Source organism: Coregonus clupeaformis, chromosome 26 (genome assembly GCF_020615455.1).
Source record: "Coregonus clupeaformis isolate EN_2021a chromosome 26, ASM2061545v1, whole genome shotgun sequence".
NCBI lineage: Eukaryota > Metazoa > Chordata > Actinopteri > Salmoniformes > Salmonidae > Coregonus > Coregonus clupeaformis.
Genome location: NC_059217.1, coordinates 12,802,903 through 12,826,027, shown reverse-complemented (window position 1 = coordinate 12,826,027; position 23,125 = coordinate 12,802,903). Strand labels below are relative to the sequence as shown.

Genomic DNA, 23,125 nt, shown 5'->3' with positions numbered 1-23,125 from the left:
ACGCATTTGTTATTAAATAATATTATTTTTATTAGTGTTGCACCATTGTTCTTGTGTAATATAGCCATATACAATTTCAATAGCACATATCTTAGAGTGATGAACTGTGCCATCCCCACGGCCTCCACAATAGATTAGTCCACGCAGGCAGGTGTGAATCTGACAGGTTTCTTGTACACCATCAAAAAAAGAAAAGAAAATGTTGCTACAGCTCGACTAAAGAAATCTTGGTCGACCAACAGCCTTTCGACCAAAGAATCGACCAGTCAACAAAATGGGGTCAGCCCTAATGTATTTATAGCCTAATATAGACTAATTTATTTGTGTTCTGAGGAAATGTGAAAAATTGGTTTATATTCAAACTTTGGGTGGGAATAACTTTTTAATTACAGATGCAAAGGCCTACATGATGCAACCCTGCATAAAGCAAGCTCAGCCCTGTTATTAGTTATATTGTCCAATCATCAGCATTGTTTGTCTCTTTGTCTGTATGAATTCATTTGAACAAGTACAAGGTTGCTACAGTTTGACGGGGTTTTAATGTTTTCATCCTCCCTAGGGTCAGAAGTTTTTCCAGGAGATAAAAACAACATGACTTGATTAGAAAGAAAAGCTGGTCCCATCATAGCTCATTGCGTTTTTTACAGCTGATTAATTACTATGTCCTACCCTACTAGGGTCCAGAGTTGGTTAGTTTAGGCCCTACCAGATCAGGAAAAACTCTGGGCCACAAGAAAACAATTCCCCCACACCACTCTAGGACCTGAAATCAACACATAATTTTAAAATTGCAAAAACATATATTTTTTGTATGATCTACTATCGACACTATACATTTATTTTGGTGGTGGGGATGGGCTTCCATAGTTTACGTGGCTCAGTGCAGGCGGCAATTTCAGAATGTGACAGGCTGTTACTACGATTACTACAATAATCTACTGGGAGGCACAGTCAATGGTCCCAGCCTGCTAGCAGATACCCATAGACTTCCAGTCATTGCGCTAACGCTAGTTAGCATTAGCTTGCGAAACTACCTCTATATTCCTTCATATTGGACATAGAGACATAAAAATGGTATCTACTCGTTTATCGCACTCTGGGGGCCTCATTGCCAAAATCCCAAAGTATCCCTTTAAGAGCGCTGGGCCAGTAACTGAAAGCTCGCTGGTAAGTGAATCCACTGCAGCGTAATTATCACATCATAGCATATCCCATTGCTGCGGCAACAGGAGGGATTATTCCACCACCAGGCAGGCCAGAGAGATCATGTGATTCAACAGGGTGACAGCCTCTTGTAAAACCACCTGTAATTAAATCATAGAACAGTGGCGATATGAAAGGAGGTCATAAGGAACTAACCACATATCCTCTGCCTTTTTATGGCTCACTAAAGAAATGCGTGGAAGTAATCTATATTTTTTTATACAATCACTATTAAACTTCCAAAGATAAAGATCAAAACACTATATAAACTCCCTATAACAAGCATACCACTGGGCAGTGACAGCCATGTCCTCTCAGCCAACATGTGCCTGTGAGTTCCATCTCAGAGGAGTTCCAGAATGCTGAGCCCTGTGAGAACCTGATGAGAGAAAAATGCAAAATGGCCACCGACTGCCATAGTCTAATTAACGGTGACTAACCCCAATTCGTACACATTTGTGTATCTATTCAAGCATTGATTGACATGGTAATGGACCAATAGTATTGGAGAAAAGTAGAAATAACTGACCCCTCTGACGCTGTACGTTAAATTGTGATGTGTCACGACATAACGTACGGCACGCATTATGAAACTCATTCTGTGCCGTACAGCCTCTTTCCACCAGGTGTAGCGCTTCTCTCGCAGATTAAAAACAAGAAATGATCAAAGGTGAGTGTAATGGTGATTGTAAAGTTCATTACTTGTGAGTTCATCAATAGTTCATTCAATCAATTGTTAATTTGTTACATAATCACTGCTAGCCATCATGACTCTAAAAAAGAACGTGACAGCCAAGGTTTAATTGTGAAGATACATTTTGCGCCGCCCTAAAAACCCTATTCAAATTCGACCCAAACCTTCAAATAGGTATGTAATGAGACATTATATAAACTATTTATAGTGTTTTATTTCAATTTTAGAGGTGATAAGTTGGACAAATCAGGTGAAAAAAGCCGCTTCCCCACACGACATATCTCCCCCTTTCACTATCACACAGTAGCTTTCGCTTCCCCACCCGCCATTTTTAAAAGACCCGGCGGAGCTCCATTGCCTTCTTCAATCATGCAGAGACGGGCAGCATGAAGGTCTCGTCAATGATTTTGCTGGAAAGGGGAGAAATTGTGCTTTACAATGGTTTTCATATTACAGTTGACCTGGAAGTATTACGTTTTTGGGGCGCTAAAATAAAGTCAAATGTATGGAACAGCGCAATGTACGAATGTTCGTTAGCTAACGTTAACTGGCTGGGCCCTGTAGCCTATCATTCCTTCCCTACCCTCCTGTGATGCAGCAGCAGGAATACCAGAGGTTGGCTGGCTGGCCCAGCAGGCACTGACAGGAATGCTGTGTGTACCCGGGAGCAACACTTGAAAAGCACAGCCATGTTTGTTTTTCATTATTTGTTTTGTTTTGGCCCCTTCTTCTCTTCTATGGACTCTTACTCTTCTCTTCTTCTCCCAGTCTGCCTGTTTGCAGGCAGTACTCGTCTCGGGTCCTCCTTCCCTCTTCGTTCCTTTTTTTTCTCCCTCTGTCCTTTTTTTCCACCCACTGAAAATATATATATTTTTAAAGAAAACCACACTGGGCCACACATTTCAGCAGATGAGAGTGATATGGCGGCCACTCAAGGGAAACTGGGTTCATCAGTGTAAATAACGTGGAGATGACCCGTGGTGAGTTTTCAGCCCGACACTTGAAAGAGAGAATGATAAAGAGGTGCTGACTGGTAGAGCAGGACACTGATCTATGGAGGAGGAAGGTGTGTGTGTGTGTGTGTGTGTGTGTGTGTGTGTGTGTGTGTGTGTGTGTGTGTGTGAGACAGTGATCTGTGGAGGGAGGTGGCAGGAGAGAAACTTATTAAGCAGGACAGAGGTGAGTGAGGGGGAAATCTAAAACAGTCTCCCATCACTAGACTACATCTGCATCCAGAAACTCTGCATCCAGAAACTATTGGCCCTGTTGGTAGCCGATATCAACAGTAGGGGTTTACATACATTTTTCCTTGTCAAGTGGTCACATGGTCAGGAAAAACTCATAAAAGCAAAAGACAAGGCGACACAAGCTTTCATGTGTTGGATTCTAGCTTGAAATACACTTATTCATGTTACCATACTAGAACTTATTGATTACTTTACATGTATAATGAATGTATATGTTGGGGTCAATGGAGGGAGGATAAGAACTAGGTGTATGGAGAGTTACTGAGTGAGACAATGGGGGAGGCAGGAAGTTTACATTCTGTCAAATATGTTATTGTTAAATCTCATGGATCCTATGGAGGGAGGCAACAGCCTGGTTTCAGTCACTGATAAGGTAGGCCAGCCGTGGAGTAGGGAGGAGTGAGGAATTCGGCCCGAGGTCAGGTCAGATGAAGTGACAAGGAACAGTCCTGTTACACACATATACTTACATGCACACGAAGGCGCTAGCAGGAGGCGGGGCCATGACTACACCAGTGAGAGGAACCAATTAAGTTCCTGACTAGCAACAGAGGTGTATTGGCTGTCTAGATGTGCAAGGAGTTGACTCCGCCTAGTAGAAGGGTATAACTATATGTGCTTGTGTAAACATGTCTTTGTCTTTGCAGCTGTTTGACCCAGTGGGGAAATAAACTTGGTTTGAGCTTTTCCTTGTCATCCGTTTGAGTTTTTTCTCTGTTGTTTAGAAACTAACACATGTAAATCAACGCTTTTATGCTATAGCTTCTCTAACTGCCATTTCAGAACCAGTGCAGCCCCTGGCTAGCTACTAGCCTAGTGTGTGTATGGCCCTATGAAATATTGTATCAGTTTTTTCCCAAATTGCATTTTATCCATTTCGTTTTTCCAGGTTTCTGTTTTTCAGGTTTTCACTCTCAAAATATCACTGTTGTTATAGAAAAACAACAAAATTGGATGTTCTAAGTCCACAATGATGTTTAAACCACATCATGAGACCAATTTTGAGGTCTGGGAAATATCTAAGAAATGGGTGAAGATAACCTTTAAAGTAGATACCCTTTAATTTAAGTGTGCACCAGCAAGAGACTTGTTTGGTTAGTGGTGTTTCTATAGCACATGAGTTTGCTAAACAAATCGCCACTGGATTGCTGCAAATAATCATGATATCATTCTGCCGGGTAGGCATAGGCTACTTTGTAGTAAACATTTAATTTAGGTTTTTGGGAAAGCTTTTGCATCTACCAGAAGACGGTTATCATTATTAGCATCATCGCTAACGGCTACCCAAAGTGGTAGACAAATGTGCACACACAGACAGGGGCATTCCCACGTTGCCTCTTCAGAAAGTTAAAGGAAAATATGAATCACTGATGCATTTTGTTCATGTCTTATGATAACTAAGTTCAATAAATGTTTTAATATTGTTGAATTCCGTTTCAATGTCTGGATTCTGTGATTCCGTCCGCGTTCTATGCATCGCTGATTTTATAGTGCCCTATGTGTGTGTGACGCTGCAGAGAAGGATGGTACTGACAGTGACAGAGCCTTCATCTGGGACAAAAGCTGGGGGGGCAATGGTGCTCTGGGCGGCATGCGGACGAGGTGGCTGAAAAACAGTTGGAGGCAACAAAAGAGCACAGCCCTCCACAGCCTATGAACTTTGACCTGGAAAGTGCTCTCAGTGGCACAAGAGAAGGCTGCCTACGCGGCCGAATAACATTCACAATAGCAGAACACTGTGTGCCAGTGGAACAGACATCAACTATCTACACAGGAGATCTGCTATGTTTACTCTCTCTTACCTTTCTCTCTCTCTAGGTCAGTCTTTCCTTCCCTCTTTCATCAGTTTACCACTCTAATGTAATTGTTATAGGAAGAGACTCTGGATATCCCTGTTTTCTGTCTAAGAAATCTGTTCATAAGAGGAGAAAGGATCAGCTAATAGTTATCTTTGCCTATAATTAGCCTAGACAGCAATTAGTAGCTGAACAAACACCCCCCAGACCTCCCTCCTACCCTGAGTTGGCCTCCATTTCAGGCTGCGCTGCCTGGTTGAGAGTGAAAACCTGTTTACAAAGGGAGGGGAGAGGAGAGAGGGGCAGGAGGTAGTATCACTCGAAGTGTCTTATTGTGAGTTGACATCACCAGGGCCCAGTTGGTCCACTAGCCCTGCGTGTGCCCAACCAAGCCCTGACTTTACACACTGAAGCGGGCCGCAGCACCGATTGATGGAAGCCCTGCCCAGATCAGTCACTTGTCTGGCATCCATTACATGCCTGAGAAAAGGGACATTTTTATCATCCACGTGTGCCTGCCATCTTTCACACTCTCTCACTTTCTCCCAATCTCTCTTTTCAAAGCCGTGAAGAGGGTGAGAGCAAGAGAGCCTCTCCAGACAAAGAGAGCATTCACTTCTTCATTAGGGGGCATTCCTCCATCTCTCTTTCTCCCTCCCTCGGCCTCTCCGTCTCTCTCCTCTCAGGACACCTCAGGTGACAGAGACCTCATTACAGGCGGTAATCAAGGCTTATAAAAAAACATCAAACACCAGCGCACGTTACCATTAATAACCAACATCCCTTCTGGCATGAACATACCTACATCTATTCACAAAGACCTGATGACATGTTACTGGAGCAAAATAGTACAAAGCTATAAATGTCATCGCTATACAATTCTATACATTCTTGGAAAGTGAATATTTAACTTAATCATGACATTTGAGCCCTTTTCAAATAAAACATTTTATCCAAGAAATGCATGAAATCTAGGATAATGCATTTATTTATACAGTATCTTTAAGACCGTTGCCTTTTAATTTTAGGTCTAATCACTATCAACACACCACAGCACACTTATGGTTACGTACACTTATACATGCCGTTCAAGTCAACCAGAAAATCTGCAAAGACTTGTGACTGCTTGTAAAACCGGAGGAAATTGCAGCCTGAGCATGGTTTACAAAACCTACTCCATAACAAGAATGACCTCCTCCACTTCTCTCTGCTAGCTACAGTGGGGGAAAAAAGTATTTAGTCAGCCACCAATTGTGCAAGTTCTCCCACTTAAAAAGATGAGAGAGGCCTGTCATTTTCATCATAGGTCCACGTCAACTATGACAGACAAAATGAGAGAAAAAAAATCCAGAAAATCACATTGTAGGATTTTTATGAATTTATTTGCAAATTATGGTGGAAAATAAGTATTTGGTCAATAACAAAAGTTTCTCAATACTTTGTTATATACCCTTTGTTGGCAATGACACAGGTCAAACGTTTTCTGTAAGTCTTCACAAGGTTTTCACCACTGTTGCTGGTATTTTGGCCCATTCCTCCATGCAGATCTCCTCTAGAGCAGTGATGTTTTGGGGCTGTCGCTAGGCAACACGGACTTTCAACTCCCTCCAAAGATTTTCTATGGGGTTGAGATCTGGAGACTGACTAGGCCACTCCAGGACCTTGAAATGCTCCTTCGTTGCCCGGGCGGTGTGTTTGGGATCATTGTCATGCTGAAAGACCCAGCCACGTTTCATCTTCAATGCCCTTGCTGATGGAAGAAGGTTTTCACTCAAAATCTCACGATACATGGCCCCATTCATTCTTTCCTTTACACGGATCAGTCGTCCTGGTCCCTTTGCAGAAAAACAGCCCCAAAGTATGATGTTTCCACCCCCATGCTTCACAGTAGGTATGGTGTTCTTTGGATGCAACTCAGCATTATTTGTCCTCCAAACACGACGAGTTGAGTTTTTACCAAAAAATTATATTTTGGTTTCATCTGACCACATGACATTCTCCCAATCCTCTTCTGGATCATCCAAATGCACTCTAGCAAACTTCAGACGGGCCTGGACATGTACTGGCTTAAGCAGGGGGACACGTCTGGCACTGCAGGATTTGAGTCCCTGGCGGCGTAGTGTGTTACTGATGATAGGCTTTGTTACTTTGGTCCCAGCTCTCTGCAGGTCATTCACTATGTCCCCCCGTGTGGTTCTGGGATTTTTGCTCACCGTTCTTGTGATCATTTTGACCCCACGGGGTGAGATCTTGCGTGGAGCCCCAGATCGAGGGAGATTATCAGTGGTCTTGTATGTCTTCCATTTCCTAATAATTGCTCCCACAGTTGATTTCTTCAAACCAAGCTGCTTACCTATTGCATATTCAGTCTTCCCAGCCTGGTGCAGGTCTACAATTTTGTTTCTGGTGTCCTTTGACAGCTCATTGGTCTTGGCCATAGTGGAGTTTGGAGTGTGACTGTTTGAGGTTGTGGACAGGTGTCTTTTATACTGATAACAAGTTCAAACAGGTGCCATTAATACAGGTAACGAGTGGAGGACAGAGGAGCCTCTTAAAGAAGAAGTTACAGGTCTGTAACAGGCCATTTTGAAAGTCTTGCCATAGAATTTCAAGCCGATTTAAGTCAAACGTGTAACTAGGCCACTCAGGAACATTCAATGTCGTCTTGGTAAGCAACTCCAGTGTATATTTGGCCTTGTGTTTTAGGTTATTGTCCTGCTGAAAGGTGAATTTGTCTCCCAGTGTCTGTTGGAAAGTAGACTGAACCAGGTTTTCCTCTAGGATTTTGCCTGTGCTTAGCTTTATTCCATTTATTTTCATCCAACAACAAAAAAACTCCAGAGTCCTTGCAATTGACAAGCATACCCATAACATGATGCAGCCACCACCATGCTTGAAAATATGAAGAGTGGTACTCAATGCTGTGTTGTGTTTGCCCAAAACATAACGCGTTGTATGCAGGACAAATAGTTAATTTCTTTGCCATATTTTTTGCAGTTTTACTTTAGTGCCTTATTGCAAACAGGATGGGAGTTTTGGAATATTTTATTCTGTACAGGCTTCCATCTTTTCACTCTGTCAATTAGGTTAGTTTTGTGGAATAACTATAATGTTGTTGATCCAACAACAGTTTTCTCCTATCACAGCCATTAAACTCCGTAACTGTTTTAAAGTCACCATTGGCCTCATGGTGAAATCCCTGAGTCAGTTTCCTTCCTCTCCGGCAACTGAGTTAGGAAGAACACCTGTAACTTTGTAATGACTGGGTGTATTGATACACCATCCAAAGTGTAATTAATAACTTCACCATGCTCAAATTGATATTCAATATCTGCTTTTTATTTTGTTTTGACCCATCTACCAATAGGTGCCCTTATTTGCGAGGCATGGGAGAACCTCTCTGGTTTTGTGGTTGAATCTGTGTTTGAAATTCACTGCTCGACTGAGGGACCTTACAGATAATTGTACATGTGGGGTACAGAGATGAGGTAGTCATTCAAAAATCATGTTTAACACTATTATTGCAACATATTATGTGACTTGTTAAGCACATTTTTACTCCTCAACTGTATTAAGCTTCCCATAACAAAGGGGTTGAATACCTATTGACTCAAGACATTTCAGCTATTCATTTTTTATTAATTTGCACAAAATTATAAAAACATAATTCCACTTTGACATTATGGGGTATTGTGTGTAGGCCACTGACACAAAATCTCAGGCTGTAACACAATGTGGAAAAAGTGAAGGCTTGTGAATACTTTCTGAAGGCACTACTCTATTCCAGGCAGTGTACTGACTGAACAGAACACAGTAAAAACAATACAACTATTACTCATCCCAGAGTTTCCACTCAGCCATTAAGTTTAATGCTCCATCTAATGTACCTCCATGTCATGTGTGCGGAAGTCTTCATTCACTAAGCCCTAATTAAAAATACTCGCACCCAGCAGAAAGGAGAGAGAGAGAGAGAGGGAGAGGGAGTGCCTGCTTGTGTGTGTGCGCACCGCATGTGAGCGTACAGTTGGAACATTGCACAATCACTCAAGTAAATGGCATTTCTCCCCCTCCGTTAGTTACATTTTTACATTTACATTTTTAGTCATTTAGCAGACGCTCTTATCCAGAGCGACTTACAGTTAGTGAGTGCATACATTCACTAACTGTTACAAGAGGTGCCTTTCAGAAGTCAAATACAAGCCCTTCTATTACTGTTCCAGTTGGAGTCCTAGAGGACGGTGGAAGGGACTTGGGCAATGGCGGACGTGTAGATAGATAGAACACATGTCGGAAGGAAGGAAGGGGGGAATGGAAACTCTCTCTTGCCCTCTCCTCGGCTGAAAGACTAGTATGCACACTCCCCAAACACACACACACACCCCTCGCTGTGCGTGCGAGAAGCATTGCATCATGTTCTAAAATTGGCTCCTGCTTTGACACACACCACTTGACTAAACTAGTGCCTATCACATGACGGGGAGAGGACCATCAAACCTGCTCCGCTGCCCTTTCCCCATCAAAGGACACCACTCTCTCACTCCATCCATCTCTCCCTCTCCTTTTCTCACTCTATCACCCATTAGGGCAATTCCACTGTAACAGATTGATGCTGAGACTCTGATTTTTTACTTTAAACCAATGATTGCAAAGTTAAATAAACCAACTCTATGCACAAGGACGACCGAATTTCCACTGAAAATGGTACAGAAATACATTTACTTGAAGAACAGTGCAGATGCAAAGTTTAGTAACAGAATGATGGCACAAACAACACAAACGGTCATTCTGTTACCAAACTTTGCATCTACACTGTTCTTCAAGTAAACTGTGTTTTTGTAAAATTGTATCTACAGTGAGGGAAAAAAATATTTGATCCCCTGCTGATTTTGTACGTTTGCCCACTGACAAAGAAATGATCAGTCTATAATTTTAATGGTAGGTTTATTTGAACAGTGAGAGACAGAATAACAACAGAAAAATCCAGAAAAATGCATGTCAAAAATGTTATAAATTGATTTGCATTTTAATGAGGGAAATAAGTATTTGACCCCTCTGCAAAACATGACTTAGTACTTGGTGGCAAAACCCTTGTTGGCAATCACAGAGGTCAGACGTTTCTTGTAGTTGGCCACCAGGTTTGCACACATCTCAGGAGGGATTTTGTCCCACTCCTCTTTGCAGATCAAGTCATTAAGGTTTCGAGCATGACGTTTAGCAACTCAAACCTTCAGCTCCCTCCACAGATGTTCTATGGGATTAAGGTCTGGAGACTGGCTAGGCCACTCCAGGACCTTAATGTGCTTCTTCTTGAGCTACTCCTTTGTTGCCTTGGCCATGTGTTTTGGGTCATTGTCATGCTGGAATACCCATCCACGACCCATTTTCAATGTCCTGGCTGAGGTTCTCACCCAAGATTTGACGGTACATGGCCCCGTCCATCGTCCCTTTGATGCGGTGAAGTTGTCCTGTCCCCTTAGCAGAAAAACACCCCCAAAGCATAATGTTTCCACCTCCATGTTTGACGGTGGGGATGGTGTTCTTGGGGTCATAGGCAGCATTCCTCCTCCTCCAAACACGGCGAGTTGAGTTGATGCCATTTTGGTCTCATCTGACCACAACACTTTCACCCAGTTCTCCTCTGAATCATTCAGATGTTCATTGGCAAACTTCAGACGGGCATGTACAGTGGGGAGAACAAGTATTTGATACACTGCCGATTTTGCAGGTTTTCCTACTTACATAGCATGTAGAGGTCTGTAATTTTTTATCATAGGTACACTTCAACTGTGAGAGACGGAATCTAAAACAAAAATCCAGAAAATCACATTGTATGATTTTTAAGTAATTCATTTGCTTTTTATTGCAAGACATAAGTATTTGATACATCAGAGAAGCAGAACTTAATATTTGGTACAGAAACCTTTGTTTGCAATTACAGAGATCATACGTTTCCTGTAGGTCTTGACCAGGTTTGCACACACTGCAGCAGGGATTTTGGCCCACTCCTCCATACCGACCTTCTCCAGATCCTTCAGGTTTCGGGGCTGTCGCTGGGCAATACGGACTTTCAGCTCCCTCCAAAGATTTTCTATTGGGTTCAGGTCTGGAGACTGGCTAGGCCACTCCAGGACCTTGAGATGCTTCTTACGGAGCCACTCCTTAGTTGCCCTGGCTGTGTGTTTCGGGTCGTTGTCATGCTGGAAGACCCAGCCACGACCCATCTTCAATGCTCTTACTGAGGGAAGGAGGTTGTTGGCCAAGATCTCGCGATACATGGCCCCTTCCATCCCTCCCCTCAATACGGTGCAGTCGTCCTGTCCCCTTTGCAGAAAAGCATCCCCCAAAGAATGATTTTTCCACCTCCATGCTTCACGGTTGGGATGGTGTTCTTGGGGTTGTTCTCATCCTTCTTCTTCCTCCAAACACGGCGAGTGGAGTTTAGACCAAAAAGCTCTATTTTTGTCTCATCAGACCACATGACCTTCTCCCATTCCTCCTCTGGATCATTCAGATGGTCATTGGCAAACTTCAGACGGGCCTGGACATGCGCTGGCTTGAGCAGGGGGACCTTGCGTGCGCTGCAGGATTTTAATCCATGACGGCGTAGTGTGTTACTAATGGTTTTCTTTGAGACTGTGGTCCCAGCTCTCTTCAGGTCATTGACCAGGTCCTGCCGTGTAGTTCTAGGCTGATCCCTCACCTTCCTCATGATCATTGATGCCCCACGAGGTGAGAACTTGCATGGAGCCCCAGACCGAGGGTGATTGACCGTCATCTTGAACTTCTTCCATTTTCTAATAATTGCGCCAATAGTTGTCGCCTTCTCACCAAGCTGCTTGCCTATTGTCCTGTAGCCCATCCCAGCCTTGTGCAGGTCTACAATTTTAACCTTGATGTCCTTACGCAGCGCTCTGGTCTTGGCCATTGTGGAGAGGTTGGAGTCTGTTTGATTGAGTGTGTGGACAGGTGTCTTTTATACAGGTAACGAGTTCAAACAGGTGCAGTTAATACAGGTAATGAGTGGAGAACAGGAGGGCTTCTTAAAGAAAAACTAACAGGTCTGTGAGAGCCGGAATTCTTACTGGTTGGTAGGTGATCAAATACTTATGTCATGCAATAAAATGCAAATTAATTACTTAAAAATCATACAATGTGATTTTCTGGATTTTTGTTTTAGATTCCGTCTCACACAGTTGAAGTGTACCTATGATAAAAATTACAGACCTCTACATGCTTTGTAAGTAGGAAAACCTGCAAAATCGGCAGTGTATCAAGTACTTGTTCTCCCCACTGTATATGTGCTTTCTTGAGCAGGGGGACCTTGCGGGCGCTGCAGGATTTCAGTCCTTCATGACGTAGTGTGTTACCAATTGTTTTCTTGGTGACTATGGTCCCAGCTGCCTTGAGATCATTGATAAGATCCTCCCGTGTAGTTCTGAGCTGATTCCTCACCGTTCTCATGAGCATTGTAACTCCACGAGGTGAGATCTTGCATGGAGCCCCAGGCCGAGGGAGATTGACAGTTCTTTTGTGTTTCTTCCATTTGCGAATAATCGCACCAACTGTTGTCACCTTCTCACCAAGCTGCTTGGCGATGGTCTTGTAGCCCATTCCAGCCTTGTGTAGGTCTACAATCTTGTCCCTGACATCCTTGGAGAGTTCTTTGGTCTTGGCCATGGTGGAGAGTTTGGAATCAGATTGATTGATTGCTTCTGTGGACAGGTGTCTTTTATACAGGTAACAAACTGAGATTAGGAGCACTCCCTTTAAGAGTGTGCTCCTAATCTCAGCTCGTTACCTGTATAAAAGACACCTGGGAGCCAGAAATCTTTCTGATTGAGAGGGGGTCAAATACTTATTTCCCTCATTAAAATGCAAATCAATTTATAACATTTTTGACATGCGTTTTTCTGGATTTTTTGGTTGTTATTCTGTCTCTCACTGTTCAAATAAACCTACCATAAAAATTATAGACTGATAATTTATTTGTCAGTGGGCAAACGTACAAAATCAGCAGGGGATCAAATACTTTTTTCCCTCACTGTAGGCCAGGGGTCGGCAACCTTAGGCACGCGTGCCAGCCTTATATATATATTATTTTTGTGGCGTGCTAAGCCTTGGCTGGACGTTTATTATCTCAATTATTTTTGCCAGTTTAATAAATAAACTGGAAAAATCTTTTAAATTGCGTGCATTGGTTTCGAAATAGCATTGGTATTCACTGCAACGTTGTAGTTCCCAAGGTATGTCAATCCTGATTAGCCTATGGGCTTTCATGAATTTGCAGGAGTTTCATATTATTAGTTCAGCGCAAGATGACCCGCCTCTCCCGCCAAATTCAAAACCAAGGCAGCACTGAAGATGAGAGCTAGCAGCTAGCAAGCCTTCTTTTGTTATTTAAAAAAGTTCAGGGTGCTAAATGTCATCAGCAAAGATAAATAAGGCAGATGTCCGCTCATTTATTGCCTTTTGGACAAAGGAATATGGATTTGTTTTGCTGAAGGACCGGTCTGTTCGCGCTCTCTGTTGTAAAACTGTTGTTTGTCGGACATTAAGTGTACGGAATTATTTTGAAACGAGACATGAGAAAAACTTCAAGGATGAGGCGGACAAGGCTGAAGGAATCAAGAGGGCCGTGTCCAGGTATGAAAAGCAAAGCAGTGTGTTTACAAATCTACATGCAGTCAAAAATGTAGCTACAGAGGGGAGCTACAAAGTTGCGCAGTGCATTGCTAAACATGGAAAACCATTTACTAATGGGGAATATATCAAGGAGGCTTTCCTCAGTAGTTCACAGGCTTTATTTGATGGACTGCCTAACAAAGACAATCATCAAAGATTAAAGACATGCCTGTGTCTGCCAGAACTGTTGAAAGGTGCGTTACCGAGATGGTTGAAAATGTAAAGGTGCAGCAAACTGTAGCGTTAAAAGATGCACCTGTGTTTAGCGTGGCTCTTGATGAGTGTGGATGTTAATGGCATTCCATATCAGGCAGTTGTTGCAAGATACTGTGACTCAGAGCAGGTACGTGAGGAGCTGCTTTGTCTAAAACCCATGCTTGGTACTACTAAAGGGGAAGATGTAGCAAAAGCTTTCACAGATCATTTTGAGGAGAGAGGTGTCGATATTAAAAACATTTTCGCTATTACAACTGACTATGGTGGGGAAACATAAGTGATTCGCAAAGCTGATTGAAGATAAGATTGGCACTATATCATCAGTTAAATGTCACTGTATCATTCACCAAGAAAATCTGTGTTCCAAGATCAAACCCATGGTGCTAATGGACATCTCCTCTGTTTAGCAAGCTATGGAATTATTCAGTTTGTGGGCAATTAGATATTCAGTAGACACAATTAGTTGTTATGCACATATGAAAATCATAACTGGCACGCAGATCATTAGAAATGTTAGGATAAATTGTAAATTGGCAGTCCACACAAAAAAGGTTGCCGACCCCTGATCTAGGCCTATGTGCTAGCTAACAAGGTAGAACAATTTAACTGTTATGAACACACCCTCCTGTCAGTCTCCAACAGTTTGAACAGCATGCTAGCCTGTCCACATTGTTTAGATGTTGAATACCTGGATAAGATGCTTATTTCTCAGAATTAGTTGCCAATTTCTTATATAAATGCTTATTTTAATACTCATTGCACATTTATAAAACACAGACTAAACAGTTAGCACATAACAGTCTGTAGCTAAAATGCTGCTAGCGGTACATGGTGCCGCGCGTGACAGAAACTGAGCATTCATTTTCCAGAAACAATGTTCATTGATACTCCCGGTCTGCTCTCCGTCAACTGAGTCATAAAAAGGGTATAGTTAGAAAGGTTATGTTCTCCTCTATTACAGTAAAATAATGTCTCAATGTGTTTCGGTGTCCATATGGCTGATTCTGTTAGACAAACCATGAAATGCAAATAACAAATTCCAACTGCTTGTTGTCAGAGAGGAAGAAGTGATCTTTCATCTGTGTTGTTGTGAGTGGCAGGGGGAGGGGCTTGGTGTATGAATGGGAAGGTGTCATTGTGACATGAAGCACAGAAGTAGCGAAGGAGACAAGACCAAAAAGACAAAATGAGAATAAGCGGACAAACGCTCATAAAAAATATATTAGAATAATACTTGATTCTTGCGATACAGGCATTTGGAATTTCGCGCAAATCATACATTCAAATTAATCAAATTACTTTGATATATCGCCCAGCCCTAACATGCATACAAACACTCACACACACTGACCCTTCACATGAACTGATTCACACACACACAGATCCATCACACACACACAGAGAAGAGAGCGGATGACAGCAAGGGAGTGTGCAGTAAGATTTTTATTGGCACAAGCTACACCTTTCACCATCACCCCAGCTCTCTCTCTCTCACACTCCCTCCCTCATCTCTCTCCTCTTCCTCTCTCTCTCCTCTCCCAGCAAAAGCCTTTTCTCTTTCCAATGATATTGTCAGCATGCTTGTCTGCCTGAGAACTTTGAATTGTGTATGAGGCCAGCCTCTCTCTCTCCTTATTCTATAGTTACAAAAAACATTCCCTAAATGCTCCAGTCAATGAATTCAAATCAAAGGGGGTAGGCATGGCCCGTGACTTATTATAGAAAGAACAACAATCCCTCTCATTTCAAAAGCCATCTGTGCAAAAGCATCATTCATCTGAATTCACTGGGGAGGAAATCTCTCTTCCACACGGTTATCATTATCTCTCTGTCTCTCTCTCATCCATCCTGCTACTTTACAACAGAGAGACAGCCAAACAGACAGCTCTGGAGAATTCCTGCTAGCATGAGGTGAAATAACTTACAGGAATGGTCAGAGTGACATCCAGGCAGAGCTGAAGTTATTCTATATTTAACATCATAACCTTATTTTAATCTTCAAGTTGGCACAGGTAACAAATGAAATTGGATGAAAATGCCAAGCAATTAGGCCTGGACCTTCATACATTCACATATGCCAACTGAACATATCAGGAAAGTATCAGGAAAGGACCAAAGAAAACGTGTGGGCTACCAATGTTTGAGATATAATCATTTATATACAGTACTCTCTTTTGTGTGTTCTTTACCATTCTTTCAGAATTCCTTTGAGTATCTAAAAAGGCCACTTACTTCTCTGGCAGTGGTTCTGAGTCCAGCAGCGTTCTCCAAAGTGTCCGTTGATGGTAGTCTGAGGACAGGTGGTCTTCCCATGGGCTGTGCCCGGACACACGTCCCCACACTCCCGGTCGTTCTTATTGGCCATGATGTAATTGTCCTCCACCGTGTCCAGGATCTTGGACCAGTCCAGGGTGGAGAGGTAGCAGAGGTCCGGGTTCTTCTCCACCCTCACGGCTCCCCGGGTGATGTTCATGAGGCTGTGTAGCCCCAGCTCCTTCAGGTCCACCATCTCAAACAGAACCAGGGCATAGTTGAAGAACAGGTTGTTGCCTCGGATCACCGTCAGGTTGGGGAACAGGTCGCTGAGCGATTCTAGACCGTAGACCCTAAACAGGAGGAGGAAGTCGGTGACCACGGTCAGCTTGGGGTAGCTGAGGCCCTTGAAGTCCTCGGGCTTGGCCTTGAACATGAGGAGGATCTTCAGGTGGCCCTCGATTACTGTGCAGTTCTCTAACAACTGCAGGTTGGTCACGTTGTTACGGATGTCCTTACTCTGACAGACTGGGGGAGAGAGGAGAGAGAAAATAGAATGGGGAGAAGAGCGGGAGAGGAGAAGAGAGCGTGAAAATAGAGCAGGATAAAAGAGAGGAGGAGACACGTCAGTAGCCACCTTGATGAGTAGTAGTAAGACATTGTTTTATTTTGTAATTTCCTGGAACACTCAGCTGATTCAAGACAAAAATGTAAATAAATTGACGTAACATTGGGTTAGGGTTGGTTTTTACAACACAGGATGAGTGTAGAATTGTTCTGCTAAAAAAACACAAGAGGTAGATAACATCACTATTTTCTCTCTTCCAGCAACAACCATAAAACACTAATACATTACACACCATTCATAAGACTGCTGCATCCTCTTAGCTACTACTGCACGGCACCACAGCACCACGCAAAGCAGAGGGCCAGTCAACCCATTTACCTGTGACTATTTTCATGATACAGCACAATCCTTATTTAACACTGTATTATAACACTGTGTTAGCCCACTAAGTTATAGGTCCAATGCAGCCATTTTTATCTGAATATCAAATCATTTCTGGGTAACAATTGTGACTCGTTGCAGGAAACTAGGCGTATGTTGTGTGTCATTACTTTACAGGAGAGGCATTTGAATGTAAACATTTATTTTTTTTAGCAAAATGCATTTTTGGGGCAGAAATGCCTTCTGGAACATGTGAACATTCATGTGCCTTAATAACAAACGTTTATGCTATCTGTAAATACGAATAAAATTGTGAAATTAAGAGCCTAAATGGTTTAGCCACGGAAAAAGACAGCAACCTTCCCGCTAGCCATGATTGGCTGAGATAATGGATGGGCTGGACATGAGTTCAGATTGGAGATGAGTTCAGATTGGTCTGCCATGTAGCTCGCTTCTGTCTATAACATGAGCTGCTCAGTATGTGTAGGTAATCCTTTCTAACGCAGCTTTTTTGAAAGATATCATGAAGAACTGTGATAATGCTGCTAATGCTCTCCACTCTCTGGAGGACCGAGTTTTGAAGTCAGTGGAATGCCCGGTGGAAGCAGAGTATGATAGCTAAGGAGATGGAGAAAATGCAGGTGTTTGATTGCAAATATATGCAGAGGGAGTCGAAAAGAGAACACACAAAGGCTGTTGTATAAAACAACCATCTCTGGATTACATCTTTAAACTAAGGGCAACCATGGCATCTGTGACAGAGAGGGAGAAGCGTTCATCCATGTATACGGGTAAGAGAGTCTAGCTAGCTACATTTTCCGATATTATACATTTCAAAAATTGGGATTATGGTTCATTGTTTAGCTAGCTAGCTATAAACAAAATAATCCTCTATGCAAGTAACCATTTCACTGTACCGTTTACACCTTCTGTATCCTGTGCATGTGACAAATAAACTTTGATTTTATTTTATATAGTGTGTATTTACCAGAGACGGTAATGTGAAGAACAACATGACCTGCATCAAAGTCAAAGTAGGATATAACATTAGGCAAATGAGACAGTGTCCATGTTCAAAAATTCTCTGGTAGAATGCCCTGCTTTTATATTGTCACACTCACAACCGTAAGCTATTTTCTGTAATTAGCTCGACATTAACTTGTAAATAAGGATCTTGTTGTGAGTTTATTTTCCTGTAATAATGAATACAAATTAGCTAGTTAAGACGTTGTCAGCTTTATGATATGATCATTATTTGAACTGGCTAGCCAGCTAACTTAACGTTAGCTAGCTAGCTTTCAAGCTAGAAACTAACCAAAACATTGTTTAGAATGTTGTTTTTAATTGCCTGGTTTGCTAGATTGACATATACTAAATTAATTTTTAAACAGATGAGTTTATTGGTGTTAAAAAACACTATTTTAGACCACCAGGCTGCTGATGTCATTCAGCCTGTTGTTTTTGTGTGTATACTTTTTTCATAACGACAACGACAAGTTTGATGTCAGACGACAATAGAATGTTCATTGATATCACTGCGACAACTGTATACAGACATGTCGATAGACAAAGTATAAACCAGCTTTTAGTCTTGAAATCTTTGGTTGTTTAGTACACTACCGTACTGTTTAGCACATGGCCTCATGTGAATCCTTAAAGAGATGGGTGGGACTAAGGCTTAAGAAGGTGTGAACGATGCTGAATGGGTGTAGACAAAGAAGAGCTCTCCAGTAGGTGCACCAAAACATTCAAGGGCCATTTTCTCAAAAGTGGGGTTAGAAGTTCAAACCAGAATTACTTTCCCATTGTTCCTCCACTCTAGTGTATGATATACAATTTTATAGCTCTGAGTGTCTACTTCTATCCAAAGTAAAAAACACCATTTCAAATTTTGCTACTTAAGACCGAATCGAGCCGGTCGATTACAATTAAGTACCTTACTGTTATTGTTTTCAATTAAAATGAAAAATAAATAAAATAATAGCTTCTTAGCTAAATGCAATTTCTCAAGCAAGAATTTTGTTAGGACTGTCTGAGAGTGGTCTGAGAGAGAGGCTTAATTGGAGGAGCCTAATGGGAGGGATGTGTAACCTGAAAATTAGCTGTTATTGGCAGAGAGGAGGGCACACTCTTTGTTATTGGTCTATTAACTTATACCGCCTGGTGATGTCACCAGGCAGTCCAACAAGCCCACCCAGTCAAACAAGCTGACATTTTCAAGCATTCTTTTCAAACAGCTACAGTGGGGAAAAAAAGTATTTAGTCAGCCACCAATTGTGCAAGTTCTCCCACTTCAAAAGATGAGAGAGGCCTGTAATTTTCATCATAGGTACACGTCAACTATGCATTGTAGGATTTTAATGAATGTATTTGCAAATTATGGTGGAAAATAAGTATTTGGTCACCTACAAACAAGCAAGATTTCTGGCTCTCACAGACCTGTAACTTCTTCTTTAAGAGGCTCCTCTCTCCTCCACTCGTTACCTGTATTAATGGCACCTGTTTGAACTTGTTATCAGTATAAAAGACACCTGTCCACAACCTCAAACAGTCACACTCCAAACTCCACTATGGCCAAGACCAAAGAGCTGTCAAAGGACACCAGAAACAAAATTGTAGACCTGCACCAGGCTGGGAAGACTGAATCTGCAATAGGTAAGCAGCTTGGTTTGAAGAAATCAACTGTGGGAGCAATTATTAGGAAATGGAAGACATACAAGACCACTGATAATCTCCCTCGATCTGGGGCTCCACGCAAGATCTCACCCCATGGGGTCAAAATGATCACAAGAACGGTGAGCAAAAATCCCAGAACCACACGGGGGGACCTAGTGAATGACCTGCAGAGAGCTGGGACCAAAGTAACAAAGCCTACCATCATTTTGAGTGAAAACCTCCTTCCATCAGCAAGGGCATTGAAGATGAAACGTGGCTGGGTCTTTCAGCATGACAATGATCCCAAACACACCGCCCGGGCAACGAAGGAGTGGCTTCGTAAGAAGCATTTCAAGGTCCTGGAGTGGCCTAGCCAGTCTCCAGATCTCAACCCCATAGAAAATCTTTGGAGGGAGTTGAAAGTCCGTGTTGCCCAGCGACAGCCCCAAAACATCACTGCTCTAGAGGAGATCTGCATGGAGGAATGGGCCAAAATACCAGCAACAGTGTGTGAAAACCTTGTGAAGACTTACAGAAAACGTTTGACCTGTGTCATTGCCAACAAAGGGTATATAACAAAGTATTGAGAAACTTTTGTTATTGACCAAATACTTATTTTCCACCATAATTTGCAAATAAATTCATAAAAAATCCTACAATGTGATTTTCTAGAAAAAAATTCTCATTTTGTCTGTCATAGTTGACGTGTACCTATGATGAATATTGCAGGCCTCTCTCATCTTTTTAAGTGGGAGAACTTGCACAATTGGTGGCTGACTAAATACTTTTTTCCCCACTGTACATCTGGCCCTTCATTGGACACTGTGTTAACAAACCTCCAAACGAGCTTCAATGCCATACAACACTCCTTCAGTAGACTCCAACTGCTCTTTAACACTAGTAAAACTAAATGCATGCTCTTCAATCGAACGCTGCTGGCACCCGCCCACCCGACTAGAATCACTACTCTCGACGGGTCTGACCTAGAGTATGTGGACAACTACAAATACCTAGGTGTCTGGTTATCCTGTAAACTCTCCTTCCAGACTCACATTAAGAATCTCCAATCCAAAGTTAAATCTAGAATCGGCTTCCTATTTCGCAACAAAGCCTCCTTCACTCATGCTGCCAAACATGCCCTCGTAAAACTGACTATCCTACCGATCCTTGACTTCGGCGATGTCATTTACAAAATAGCCTCCAACACTCTACTGAGCAAATTGGATGTAGTCTATCACAGTGCCATCCGTTTTGTCTCCAAAGCCCCATATACTACCCACCACTGTGACCTGTACGCTCTTGTTGGCTGGTCCTCACTACATGTTCGGTCGTCAAACCCACTGGCTCCAGGCCATCTATAAATCACTGCTAGGCAAATCCCCGCCTTATCTTAGCTCATTGGTCACCATAGCAGCACCCACCCGTAGTCTGCGCTCCAGCAGGTATATCTCACTGGTCATCCCCAAAGCCAACACCTCCTTTGGCCGCCATTCCTTCCAGTTCTCTGCTGCCAATGACTGGAACGAATTGCAAAAATCTCTGAAGCTGGAGACTCTTATCTCCCTCACTAACTTTAAGCATCAGTTGTCAGAGCACCTTACCGATCACTGCACCTGTACACAGCCCATCTGAAATTAGCCAACCCAACTACCTCATCCCTATATTGTTATTTATTTTGCTCTTTTGCACCCCAGTATCTCTATTTGCACATAATCTCTTGCACATCTAGCATTCCAGTGTTAATACTAATTGCAGTTATTTTACACTATAGCCTACCTCCATAACTTGCTACATTTGCACACACTGTATATATATTTTCTGTTGTATTTTTTGACTTTATGTTTTTTTTACCCCATATGTAACTCTGTGTTGTTGTTTTTATCGCACTGCTTTGCTTTATCTTGGCCAGGTCGCAGTTGTAAATGAGAACTTGTTCTCAACTGGCTTACCTGGTTAAATAAAGGTGAAATAAAAAAAATAAAAAATAAAATAAAATAACAGCTGAATCTTCTCCTATAATGCGTAATGAGGTTGGAGAACACATGGCAAGGGATCTGAGACCATTCCTCCATACAGAATCTCTCCAGTTCCTTCAGATTCCGAGGTCCACACTTGTGGACTCTCCTCTTCAGCTCATCCCACAGGTTTTCTATGGGTTTAGGTCAGGGGACTGGGATGGCCATGGCAAAACCTTGATTCTGTGGTCAGTGAACCATTTTTGTGTTGATTTTGAGGTGTGCTTTGGATCATGGTCCTGCTGGAAGATCCAACCACGGCCCAGTTTAAGGTTCCTAGCAGAGGCTGTCAGGTTTTGATGGACTATCTGCTGGTACTTGATGGAGTCCATGATACCATGTATCCTAACAAGTTGTCCAGGGCTTTTGGAAGAAAAACAGCCCCACAACATCAAAGATCCACCACCATACTTCACAGTGGGGATGAGGTACTTTTCTGCATGACTATCTTTCTGTCTACGTCAAACCCACCTCTGGTGTTTGTTTCCAAAAAGCTCTCTTTTGGTCTTATCTGACCATAGAACCCAGTCCCATTGAAAGTTCCAGTAACGTTTGGAAAACTGTAGGCGCTTGAGTTTGTTGTTTGATGACAGCAGTGTCTGATCATAGTTTTGGAGACTTTCTGACCCCAAGACCCAACTAACTTCTGCAATTCTCCAACTGTGATCCTTGGAGATTTTTTGGCCACTCGAACCATCCTCCTCACTGTGCGTGGGGTCAATATAAACACACGTTCTCTTCCAGGCCGACTGTTAACATCTGCAGTTGCTTTAAACTTCTTAATTATTGCCCTGATAGTGGAAATGGGCATTTTCAACCGTTGAGCTATTTTCTTATAGTCATTTCCTGATTTGTGCAGCTCAACATCCTTTTGTTGCACATTATTACAATATTCTCGGGTCTTTCCCATAGTGACGGATGACTATGGGAATTTGGCCAGTGTGTCACCTCATATTTATACCCTAGTGAAACAGGAAGTCATGGCTTACCACTTAAGTGTTCCTAATCACTCAGGTGAACTTACAAATGTAAATATGAATGGGAATATACTTCAGTTAGATTTTACTTATAAGAGTTTCTAGGGGTGCCAATAATTGTGGCACGTTTCGGAGAAAAATATCTTTCATTTATTTCACATTCATTTTTTTCAATAATTTCACTTCAATTACAGGTTTGATTTTTGTGAATATTTTGAATGAAAGACCAAGAGGATAAACAGCAAATACATTTTTTTCACAGCCTGTTTTGCTCATATTTACCAAGGGTGCCAATATTAGTGGAGGGCACTTTGTGCTGTATTTCGAGAATAAAGGCAACATTTTATTTAGAGAATAAAGTTGCAGTTATATTTCAAGATTAAAGTAGGGGATATTTCACTCTGGCTCCCTGTTGCTGTGTGCGTCATCGTTGAAATG

General features: G+C 42.2%; 1 protein-coding gene across 1 annotated transcript in view; it reads right to left on the bottom strand.

The window, feature by feature from the left end:
* LOC121540392 (insulin receptor-like) overlaps positions 1-23,125 on the bottom strand; it is a 208,826-nt gene that overhangs the window by 119,665 nt on the left and 66,036 nt on the right. The window contains exon 2 of the mRNA XM_041849235.2: positions 16,071-16,619. Coding sequence (XP_041705169.1) covers positions 16,071-16,619 — 549 coding nt within the window. The remainder of the gene's footprint in view (positions 1-16,070; positions 16,620-23,125) is intronic.